The sequence below is a fragment of the Balaenoptera ricei genome, chromosome 12 (genome assembly GCF_028023285.1).
Source record: "Balaenoptera ricei isolate mBalRic1 chromosome 12, mBalRic1.hap2, whole genome shotgun sequence".
Classification (NCBI taxonomy): domain Eukaryota; kingdom Metazoa; phylum Chordata; class Mammalia; order Artiodactyla; family Balaenopteridae; genus Balaenoptera; species Balaenoptera ricei.
The window spans coordinates 19,083,340-19,096,378 of NC_082650.1; the positions used below are offsets into that span (position 1 = coordinate 19,083,340).

Here is a 13,039-nt window from a genome sequence, read left to right on the forward strand (position 1 = left end):
AATCCAGAAGATGGGTACGTAAGAAGTTTATTTTCAGTATTCTTTATTCTTCTCAAATGCATTTATGTATAATATATTTCACAATTTAAGAAAAAAATTTTTTATAGTTAAGAATCAGGCTAATAATAAGAGTAACATAGTTACCTGAGACATATTTCTTGTCAACTGACTTAAGCCTGTCTGGCTAAAGGTTACAGTTTCATCATTTTCAGTAAGGGAAGATAAACCAGATCCTGGAAGCACCCCTTTCTTAATCAAAGATCGTACAAAATGACTAATGGAAAAAAAAGAAAAAATCTTCTGTTATCTTAATCTCTTGTTTAAAGCTACTAATAAATAACTGCAGCTTTTATTGAGATATACTTGACATGTAACATTATATTAGTTTCAGGTATACAACATGTTGATTCAATATTTGTATATATGGCAAAATGATAACTACAATTCTAGTTAACGTAGGCCACCACCACACACAGTTACAATTTTTTTTCCTTGTGATAAGAACGTTTAAGGTCCACTCTCTTAGTAACTTTCAAATATACAACACAGTATTATTAACGATAGTCACCATGCTGCACATTATAGCCCCAGGACTTACTTATTTTACAACTGGAAGTTTGTCCCTTTTGACCCCCATCACCCATTTCATCCACCCCCATGCCCTGCCTCTGGCAGTCATCAGTCTGTTCTCGTGTACTCTGTATCTATGAGCATGTTTGCTTGTCTGTCTTCTTTAGAGTCCACGTATAAGTGGGATCATAAGGTATTTGTCTTTCTCTGTCGGACTTATTTCACTTGAGATATCCTCAAGGTCCATCTATGTTGTCACAAAAATGGCAAGATTTCCTTCGTTTTGAATGGCTGAATAATATTCCGTTGCATAGTGATGTTTGGTCAACCATAGAAAGTTCTGATTTTTTTCATTTTATCACTCTCATTCTTTTACAACCAGTAATTTCTTTTGCTTCATGTTAAAAAATATTTAATTGCTATATATACTACTGAAGCAATATTCTCTATCAGTCACTGGAATGGTGTAAAAATTTTCTGGAACGCTATTTATTGTAAAGCTATGGTGGCCATCTTTGAATGTTGATGATCAGAACACATAGGAACCTGGCATTTAGAAGTGATTTAATTAAGTATCAGAGTAGTGTAGCAGTGAAATAGGGCTTGGAGTCAAAAATTTAATGATGCACGTTGAGCCCTTAAGTTTACAACTGTGATATTTATACTAGCTACCCAAGCATACAGTATTTTCTTTCAAGTTATTGCTGACATGGGCTTCCCTGGTGGCGCAGTGGTTGAGAATCTGCCTGCCAATGCAGGGGACATGGGTTCGAGCCCTGGTCCAGGAAGATCCCACATGCCGCAGAGCAACTGGGCCCGTGAGCCACAATTACTGAGCCTCTGCGTCTGGAGCCTGTGCTCCGCAACAAGAGAGGCTGCGATAATGAGAGGCCCGTGCACCGCGATGAAGAGTGGCCCCCACTTGCCACAACTAGAGAAAGCCCTCGCACAGAAACGAAGACCCAACACAGCCATAAATAAATAAATAAGTAAACAAACCCAAAAAGTTGAAAAAAAAAAAAAAAGTTATTGCTGACATGACCCCAAATCAATGTTGCCACAGCTAGAAGTTTATGGGTACAATAAAAAGATATTTGTTATAGTACAAATATATTAGGTGTTTCAAAGATAAAATTAAATTTCATGTATATAGAACTTCCCATACTTTTGGATTTTTCCTTGCTAGTGTTCTGTAAAACTTGGTTCACCTCAAGCTAAATGTCTCTGAAACTGCCACTAGAGGGTAGCACAAACATATCTGTGAGGCTCTGATTCTCTAAAACAAGGCCAGGAGCCAGGACTGGGCAAACTGGGCATGTTGTTGCTACAGTGACAGCGTTCCAAGGAAAGGCAGTTGCATAGCACTCATTCTCCAGGGCTCGCCAAAAAGCCGGCTTGCTCTTGTGCTGACCTGAGAACTCTGACTGTACAGCAGTCAGGTACAAGGAAATGCCATTCACATGTTTTTGCTTTTGGCTCTGCCAGATAAAATGGATATACTAGGGAATTCATAACAGGTTCAAGCAGTGAATAGATTAGTTGAATCCAATCAAGTGTTGAAGTCACCTAGACCTGGGTTAAAGAATTTCATCCAACTTAATTAGGTTAAAAAGCTGAAAGAAAGCATAAGAAAATTAAGTAAGAGAGTCAACGTTGGAAGTTCAGGTTATGAAACCAACGCATTTGTGGTCTCTCTTGGCATAGGGATTCTAGGAGTCTGTGTGTGACAGTTTGAATCCTGAGAAAATGTGTCCTGGTGGTGTATGCAGCTCTGGTTCATACAATCCGCAAAATATTTGAGTAATATGCAATCTCAATAAGCTAAGAGATAATCAAAAATTATTTGGAATGGTAAAATCATCATCTTAGTGGATAACACTAACTATAAAATTAATTAGAAAAAGTATAAAGCATTAATATTTTTATGTTAAGTTTAAGAAAATTCTGTCTTTATGCGGTATTTTGTATTGGTAACAGGTGAAAGAAGTGTAGCATGTTACATAATCCAACAAATTAGGCTATAAAATGTGTAGCTTTATATTTAATTTTAGGTTTATAATTAAGTTATAAGAAAATTTTGGTTTGTAAAAACTAATAGTGTACATAGGAAAAACCAAGGTTACCAAAAAACATTTTGATTATTTGAACTTTTAATAATGATTTATATAATTGGCAAGATTTTATTTGTGATTTTTGGCTTTTCAAGAATTGCTTAAAGCAAAAATAAAATACAGTACTGTTGTAAATACAATTTAAAATGTTTAAATAAATTCAGCTAACTAAATTTATTTAAAACTTTTATAGAAATTAATAATTTATGTATAAAATAAGAATTTTTATAAGTTAAAATGAAAGTTTGAGGAAAACTAGATTTGCAAATACATAGCAGAACAAATTTTTAAAACCAAAGAAGCAGCAAATTGTTTTTTCTGTTTATAAAGCTTGACATGGCTAAATGCCATGTTTGTCTACTAGTGCTGCCTAGGGGGTCCCTCCTCACCCACTTTTCAGTGAATTGTTGATGCATAGAACTGCAGGAGCTTTAAGTTAAAACATTTGAATAATGTTTCTAATATTTTCAACTTAACTAGAGTCCATAAAATGTAAATTAACGGGCTATGATGTAAAGAAGCTCTAAAAGTAGGACAGTGCAATGAACAGACTTCTGATCTAAATTTTGACTGCTTTTATTCATCAACTTATATTCTTATCGTGGATTTTAATATATCTAAGAGAAGGATGAAACATACCTAATGGTCATTATATTTGTGACCTATAAGCTGTTCAAAAATTTTAATGATGTTCTAGTAAAGTTTAAAAAAAAGTTCAAAAAAGTACACACATCATAAATGTAAAACTTGCTGAAAAATCACCAAGTAAATATGGCCATATCACCATTATTCAGATCAAGAGATATTAATATTACCAGCACTCCACAAGCCCTGCCAGATGTGCTTCCCAATCACAGCTAGCACTCCTCGCCACAGGTAACCACTATCAAGACTTCCAACACCATATATTGCTTTTTTTTTTCTTTTTAAAAATCTATATTAATAGAATAATTAAAACTAAACTGTATACTTTTTATACCAGATTTCTTTGGTCTAATATTTTTGTGTGTGACATTTATCCACGCTGATTTTTTTAGCAGTATTTCTTCTGCTTTATATCTATGTATTATTGTATTATGTTTGTCTATGGTTTTACTATGATTATCTAGCGGCAGTTTTCTCCCCATTTACATTACTTGACTTTTTTTCAGAACTTGCTGAATCTTGACTTGATTTTTTTTAACTTTTGGGATAATATTGGCCATTATATTTTTATTTCATGATTATTCCCCAAACTCTCTATCCTCTACTTCTGAGACCCACTTGCAAGTATGTTGGTCTTTTTCAACTTTTCTTACATGTCTTTATTATACTTTTCCTCATTTTTTTTTTTGGTCTCCATACTTCAGTCTGGATATTATCTTTTGACCTGTTTTCCACTTTGCTAATTGTCTTTTTTTGCTGTATCTTATCTGTGATTAAACACATCCACTGAATTCTAAAATTTCAGTTATTATATTCCTTGGTTCTAGAATCCCTATTTTTTTAACCATTTTAAATACTATTATTTATTTTTATATTTTACAACTTTACTGAGGGATTATTGAAGTACATTTAACTGCACAAATTTAAAGAATAGATTTGATAATCCTTGATATATGTATATATCCATGTGTTAGTTATCAATTGCTTCACAACAAATCACCACACTTTTAGTGGTAATAATCATATCACCCACTATTCCTTCTCATTATTGCTATCTGTGGACTTCCTTTTCACCACTATGAACTCATTAAAAACGTTAGACCCAGGATGATAATTTTTATTTCTACCCCTATTGTCACATTCAAATATTAGTAAATTTGGATTCTTCCTCCCCTTCCTCCTTTTTCTTCTTCATTGTCTTTGCTGTTGTATTTAGTTAGCTCTTTTTTTCTCCTCTAAGACTGACAGACTTCACCTCCCAGGTTTTTATGACAATCATTTGATCTTGTGATTTAATTATCAGGTAATAACCAAAAACATTCCCCAGTGTTAATGTTTAAAGTAAAACAAAATACTGTGTTGTTCTAAAACAGAAGCCAAAACTGTAAAGCCAGACATATTTAGGCCTCATTTTGACCAATTCAAAATTTATCTTAACTGTTTATTACTGTGAAATAGAACCTAAAAATTTTATTTTCCTATGATCACTGCATTGACACAAACTTTAATACATTTGTCACCAAGGGATACATTTTTAACTGCACAAATCACAAAATGCTTCATCTGTTAACAAGATGAATTCATGGGAAAGAATGTTCTATACTTACGTTTCTGTTGGAATTGTAAATGCAGTCATTCTATAATTCAAAAACGGACTTGAAATCTCAAGAAACTGGTCAGGCTTCTTTATTACTAATTCTAAAAAGAAAAAGGTAGTGTGATGTACTTTTTAAAAAATCTTTCAAGATTATATGTAAAATTTGACATTTAATGCAGTACTGATTAGATTAACTATTTACCCAGCAAATTTCAATAGAGTTAAATAGAAATGTACTATGATACATAAAGTTTTATATTAAAAAGGACTTTATAGATCCTACCAATATGAGATTTCTTTAGTCTATTTCTCAGTTGCTTTCCAGATTTACAACGTGAAACAATGAAGTCTCAAGGGAGAAAGTCAGCAATGTCTTCTGGAGTTATTATTTGGCATTTGCTGCTATTTCAAGTACACAAAAGACTTTCTATAAAACTCTTTTACTAAAAATGTGTTCTTTTAGTTAACCTCTACAACACAATTGCTCAGGACATGAAAAAAATGTGGACTAATACATGGAGATAGTGGAAGAACAGAAAATGTAACAAAGTAAGGGTCATAGGTAGAAAAGAAAGCAGTAGTCAAGAAAAATGTTGTGGGTATTCCTAAAGATGTCTGAAGCTGACATAGAAGTAAATTCTCAATGGATATAGCACACAACCCATGCACTAACACGGTGAACATTGAAATTAAACATTAGGCATAATTATTTTAAATAAGCTCCTATAGCAGTGGAAAGGATGACCACAGGACGAAGAGAAGTGAGACTATAACACAGTGCACGTGACTTCTCTGTGCTTGTTCTGTGATAACCTCTATATTGATCTCTCTCTCTCCCTCTCTCTCTCTCTCTCTCTCTGTGTTTCCTGTTAATTTCACTTAAAATATTAAATCCAATAGAGAGAAGAAAGGCAATGATGTGGTGAGCCTCAAAGCAGGACACTGCAGTTATGGAATCCCATCAATCCATAGGTTTTCTTTCCCAGCTTACAATGGAGCTATCAAATTATACAGAATTACACAACAGTCAATATCAAAACCAGGAAGTAGCTGAATGTCCAGTATTTTTCCTTTCATTCAGCTATTCCTGATGTTCTGAATGAAGAATGGTTGTGTGGCTCTATGCATTTAACTAAAATATAGCATTCAGTGGTAAAAGATTTTCTTTCAAGCATCATGTGAATGCTGATCTTTGGTTGGAAAGACAGAAGAAGATAGGAAGGAAGGAGGGAAGGGAAGGAGGGAGGGAGGAAACTGGAAAGTTCTTGGAATCCAAAGCAACAGTTGGCACTTTGGTGGCACAAACAGCCTGTTGCAGGAACTCAAAGAATGTAAGGAAATAACTGAAATAATCAAGCAGGAGGGAGAGAGGCAGACAAGTCTAATTAAAAAAAAAAAAGATGAACTGACCATTTCTCCTGTATATCTAAACCAGATATTTCTTTAATCTTTGTTCTTTTCTGGCCAGGATAAAACATGTTGTGCTAGAAAATCTTTGCCACCAGCTGTACTTGTTGTATAAACGTAGGCAGAAAGAAAATGTGAGGAAAATTACATGGTTAACAGTTGTTATTTATATCTTAAAAACATGTAAATTACGGTTGGAAGTAGGAGGCAAGGAACAGGTAAATACTCCAATCTCTGTGGCTACTGTGGTTTTAGGATCCTGAGTACCAACGAGACTTACGTATTACCCTGTGACTGAGATATGTTTCCCCTGCACTGAAGGATAAGCAACACTTGAATTGGTAGCAGAAGCCACAGCAAGCACCATCAATAAGGGTACAAGACATGGTTCATAAGCCCAGCCACTTAAAGCTTATTTATATGCTTCTCGGGGATGCCTTTAGTAAACTGGCACCAGGTATGTTCATCGTGGCTTTGTCTTCATTGTTCATTCAAGGACAGGCCTGTGAACCCTAATGCAACAACTTCTAGAATGTGATGACCTGTTACTGGATGAATACAATTAGAAGATACTGAGGTATTGGAAAAGACAAAGGAAGAAAACGCGAAAGCAAGGAAATGAACACAAAAAAGATAACAAAAAAAGCTGTTTTTGAACAAAGATAATTTAAACTTTTCGGAATGGGAAATATATATACACATATACACACATATACATATGTAAACCATAGCACCACAATTCTCTATCACCCTTCATTAAAAATCGCAAGTATAAATTAGCTATGGAAAGGCCATATGTTTATGTTGAATTAACATAAACAAGTTATTCTTCTAAGCCATAATTTTTTAATTATTAGTTTTTCTTTTCTAATCCCCTCTCCTTATGATTTTTCATTTATGGTCTCGCTCATTTCTTCTCTCGCCATCTTGGTCTCTCTTCCATTCAAACGTGGTGCTCATGGTAAAAGCAGTAAAAATGAAGACTTGTAGAGAAAATGATTGAAGGAGCGAAGAATTAGACATGGATTATGAAGAATTTAGAAACAAAAGGTGAGAATAAGAACAAGGTGGGAACAGCCTCCCTGCCCCATTCTCAGCCTGTGTGAACCTGTGTATTTCTGAGCACAACTGCCATTCACTGTGGCTACATGACAACACTGACACGGGAACCAGCCCAGGGTAAAAGTCCTATTCCTATAGGAGTTCCAAACAGAAATCGGTCAATTCAAAGATTATGTCCTACAGGGCACTGTAGAATGATGCCCATGTTAGAAATTCACACCAGTGGCCTAACATATATGCTGCTTAACCTTCTATATTATTTACTACAAACCACTTTTCTATCACAGTTATAATCACAATGCCGTCACCCAAAGAATGGCCTTTATATATCTGACCAGTTTAGACATGAAAACCAAACTGCTTGGCATCTGAGATGTGCAGAATTAATCCTTTAAAGATTAAATTCGGATTAAAGACAAAATTCGGACATAAAATTAAATGAAGGTTTTAACTGTAATGTTGGGTTGTTTGCCTTGATATGTATCTCATTACAAATGAAACTATTAGAACTTCATAGAGAGAAATGTTAATAAGATTTTCAGACAATATGATTCATACCTTGAGCTTCATCTGTTATAACAGTTTCTTTTTTTTGACGAAGGAGTTTCCACGGAGGTATAGGAGGTAGTTTTGGTGGTGCTATAAGGGGGCAAGACCTAGTTCTTGTCACCAGCACAGGATGGCTACAGAGGTGGGAAAGCCCATATTCCCTAAGCTTCTCAGCAGAATCAGCCTAAAAGGTGGAAGGCAGATTTAAAAGGATTCTTGTATTTGCTTCATGCACTTAAGATAATACTTTTCGTCATTATAAAAATACTGTCACCACTAGAGAGACATAGTGGTAATAAGAAAAAAAATAACCACCCGTATTTCTACATTCCTTAACATGAGCACTATTACTCTTTGTATTTCTTTCCATCTTTTAAGTTATCTGGGGCCCCCTTTCCTTAGTTACAAAATGAGAGACTAGAACGAGAAGCCACTTTTCAGTTCTAAGAGTTTAAGATTCTCTGAGATTGCAGAAGTCTTAGTACATCAGTTTTGGTCCAAAATTAATCAGCTACTATTTTTATAGGTTAAAGCTTTGATGCAGTACTTAACATGTAAAGTCTTTGTTAGTTTGTTTTTTAAGCACCAGCAATTGCTACATAGTGTTCAAAATAAACCCACTGCCTTTAGCGCGTCAGGTCCATGAGAGTAAGCGGTTGCCTTGTCTACAGTTTATGTCCTCAGGCTCCCCCCACACACAAAATCCTCATGATCACGCCTGACAATGGAGGCATTCACAGAAGGACAGAGGGTAGAGGCTCCTCTGTGTCCTGCCAGATCAAGTCATTTCCCAGGCAGATGCTTTCCGTATTCGACGGTTCAGATCTCCTGAAGCCACTTGGCTTTGGAACAATTCAGAGTAAGATTTAAGTAGAAATTCAGTTACTGACTGATGGCTGAAATATACCATAAGTAATCAAAAAGTATGTGAAAGTTAAAGTAATGTACACTGTAGTCAAATTCTCATGTTCACGGTCTAAATGTTGAAACATTTAAAGTAAAATAAAATATTAACTACCTTAAAGTCAGTTTTGCCAGTAACTATTTTTCTTCCTAGTGATTTTGCATCATTGATTTCTATGCAAATAGCAATGTTTGAAAATGTAAATTTATAAAGCAGTCATTTAAATTGGGATCAGAAACCCACCTATTAGCCTATTCTAAATTATCGCCTCAGCTACAACATGCCTTGCTGTTGTGGCTGTTTTTCTATAGTTCAAACTATAGCTCAGTCTATAGTTGAGGCACAAAATAGGCGGGGGTATCCATGAGCTAGAACAGTTCTTCCTGAATCCAGAGATTAATTATGATTGTAATAATTAATAATTGTAAGAAAGAGTTAACAGTGCATTATTAAGTCCAGTAGAGCCATTTAAAAGCATTATAAATATGGGAAATAAAGAGGAAAGCACTTCAATTTTTTTTTTTTTTAAAAAGGCCTAATTTAAAGGAGAGGAAAATGTCACATCCCCTTTATCCCATCTGTGAATGTTAACAATTCACTGAAAAAATTCAGAAACCCCTGGAATTATGCCTTAGAGTGGCTTAAAAATTTTTTTTCCTAGATGTTATAAAGGCTAAACCTTTTTTGTATAACTTTAGCTCTGTCAAATTTTAGAAGTTTCCCAACACCTGTAAGGAACCCTTTCCAATAAGAATTTATGGAAGAATATATTGCTGTTATTCACTAAGTTAACGTCTCGGTATAGTAATAAAAATACATTACTGTAAAATTTACATTTAAATAATATCTAAAGTAGTATTTATAAGTTGAATAATTCCCAGATAGTTTACCGTTCAAAAATTTGGTCTATGTATCTCAACTCCTTCTTACAATTGCAACCACAATTGTAGTCTGTTTGCTTTCTTTTTTGAGCTGCAGAGCATCAGAAAATAAAACTATTTAAGGCATTTAGAAAATGTAAGATATTGTATCAAATAATTAAGTATGGTATTTTCACCTATTGTATTGTTTGAATAATCCACAAAAGTACTAGCTTGATGTAAGGTATGTAAGCCAGTTTCTCATACTTTGTTGTATTTCCAACATACTACACAATACTTCTGAATGACATAAAGTAATGCTATTAATAATAGTTATAGTTCGATATTGAGAAACTTTGTTCAAGGGTCGCAAATTTCCTTAGATTAGAATTAGGGACAGAGAGAAATTTAGAATAGTGAAACATTCTAGTGAAATACTGAATAGGCCTTCAAGAAATATTTTTGAATAATTCATTATGTAAGACAAATTAGAAGTTTCCTTGCCCATAAAACCCTTTCACTCCCTTACCCCATCCCACCTCAGACATTCTGAAAGTAGGGTTTTGAGCAGATAGGGGAGGCTTTTTTAGAACTCCCAGCTCACCCATTTAAATAAAACTAAAACCATTTAGAAGACCCAGGAGCAAGAGAATGGGGGATAATGTGGGGTAATTCTTAACACTTTGTTTCTTCCAAAGTTTTTTTTTTTTTTTTTTTTTTATTCTTGCATTCTTTACCAATTCTTTAAATAAAGGAAAAGTATTGACTTTATTTTTACAGCCTGGTCTCATTGTTTTTGGGGTTAGAATTTTTTGCAATGTACTCCATTTAACAAAATTCCACTAAAACAGAACTTGTTTTCTGTAGATTCAGCTTGAAAATATTATATCATCTTTACATTCTGATTTTTACCAGGAGAATGTGTTCATCCTAATAACTAATGTAAAAGAATCAGCAGAAGACTGTAACGTTGTAGTCAATTCATTACAGCCTTGAAGTTCATCTCATTACTGTTATAGACACTGGGCTCATTTCTGAAACTCTGGGCCCTTTAAGTCATTTCAACCCCCAAAAGGAGGATTTATAATACTCTGCACATCCTGGCTCCCTCCCACATGTCAAGCTGCCTCTAAGACTTCTCCCTTTGCAATCTGTTCAACCTCTAGCAGTCCCTCGAACCCAGTGGGTTCTCCTTCACCTTCAGACTTTCCCACATAAGCTTCCCTCTGCTTCAAGCACACTTTTTCCTGTTTTCCAGGCTAACATCTTAAAGCCACTGCTTAAACATTTTTTTTTCCCCCTTTGGGAAGACTTCCCTAGTCACCCACTAGAGAGAAAGATGTGTTTCTGCTATGTGTCCAATACTCATTTTTCCACTCCTTCATTAATTTATTTATTTGGTCACTCATTCAACTTTATTTTATTTGAATGCTACATCTACCATGTTCCAGGCGCCCTCTGTTATGCGAGTCTTCTAACTTTATTACTGTCGTTGCTCATCTGCCTTTCTCATTGACTCTTAACTTTGTGGGGAGCGTCCTTATTAATCATGTTCATCATGGTGTCCTCAGATCCCAGCTCATTGTTTAGGACATAATAGATAATTAATAAACATCTGTTGAATTAATGAATAAACATGAGAGTTTCTTTGTCTTTTCAATTAAAAATTTTGTGTTTACAGGTTAGTTTTTCAGTAGGACAGCAAAAAGTTCGAGTGGATTATTTCGCACCTTCTTTGTGTAATGAAGATGTAAATTCTATCTTTATATTTTTTGGTTTTAAAAAGTGTTTAAGTACTTCCCATACATGAGGCCAGGACACTCCATAAAGCATGGCTCATGGTCTTTTGTAGTCCATGGTGTTAGACTACTGGAATATCTAAGACAACACCTAGGCCAAGGCTGGGTAAGGAGATTAAAAAAAAATCAGGGCTGACATAGCCAGCTCAAATCCTAACTCGGAAGGCTTGGAAGCCTGGGAAGCACACTAGGATTTAACCATGGCTAAAGGTAAATAACTTTGAATTAAAAACAGAGACACTGCCCCTTTCTCTACATTCATAATGGCACATTACATTCTATTGTTTTGACAATATTACCCTTGGTATATTACAGATTTTCGCAGGAAGGAATGGTTTCTATCTAAAGAGAAAGAAGGAGGAGGAGCAGGAGGAGGAGGAAGGAGGGAAGGAAGGAAGGAAGGAAGGAAAGGAAGGAAAGGAAGAAGAAGGAATGGTAACACTATATGCCCCTTGGGCAAATCATCCAGAAGATAAATGTAATGCACATAGTAAAGTGCAATAATCATACAATTGAAACAATGTAAACATTTCAACCAAATTTCCATTCAATTTTTAATACTCAGCTATTTCTAACTAACCAAATAATTATATCACCGTCTTCTTATACTTTGATGTAGTGATTTCAGAACATATAGAATTCTAGCAATACAATGTTGGATGTCTAAAAGTTCCCCAAAGTGTTAGGAATCAATACAAATACAATAGGTTGTTTTCTAAGTAGACTGAAGAGTAATCTGACTTTATTCTTTAAAAGGGAAGGAGAAAAATGATTTTTATGTCCCAGAACAAAAGATAACTTAAAAAATTATGGCAAACCAATGCATCCCGTGTAACTATTAAATATTATGTTGTCAAATATTTCACGTCATGGGAAAATGTTAATGATACAGCGTCAAGTGAAAAAGCTGGTTTCTAAACAGAAAGTAAAATAGAATTCCCCTGTGTAAAAAAATTTATACACATGTACACATAGAAAATATGCAGACAAGAAAAAAAGTCAAAGTGTATATGCCAAAATGTTAATAGTGTCTATGACTAGGTATTTATACTATGAATAGTTTAATTTTATTACCTTTGTCCATATTTTCTAAGTTTTCTATAAGTTGTTAGATTTATAAGAAAAAAGCAATTAGCATTTTTGTGTGTATTACTTTAAGATACAATGAGCTCATAGCAGTGGTTTACTAGCCCTCAATATGCATTTATTTAAGTTGCCTTGGGTTAAGAATATGTGTATGACCTGTTTATAGAAAGATGATTTATTATTATTTAGGAATGACTTACACACTTCTCACTGAAATATATAATTTGATGCCTTTTGTTTACAATGAAAGGAATTGATAAAAATATATGAGACTACATCCTTTTTTTTTTTTTTTTTTTTTGTAGTTAAAACTATTGTAATCATCTAAGAAAATTTTGGATGTTCCAGGTCCCTGTACCTAAGTGCCTAATTATAGAGATAACAAGACTAAAATTCAGGAATGAAATTTTGATTAAATTCTGATATACCTTCTACTACAAGTAAACACA

The 13,039-nt window shown here is 34.3% G+C and overlaps 1 protein-coding gene across 1 annotated transcript in view; it reads right to left on the minus strand.

Moving 5' to 3' along the window:
- Positions 1–13,039, minus strand: part of ADGB (androglobin) — a 159,239-nt gene that overhangs the window by 76,389 nt on the left and 69,811 nt on the right. Inside the window, exons 12-14 of the mRNA XM_059941038.1 lie at positions 7,951–8,125; positions 4,934–5,024; positions 145–274 (exon numbers count right to left, since the gene is read on the minus strand). Coding sequence (XP_059797021.1) covers positions 145–274; positions 4,934–5,024; positions 7,951–8,125 — 396 coding nt within the window. The remainder of the gene's footprint in view (positions 1–144; positions 275–4,933; positions 5,025–7,950; positions 8,126–13,039) is intronic.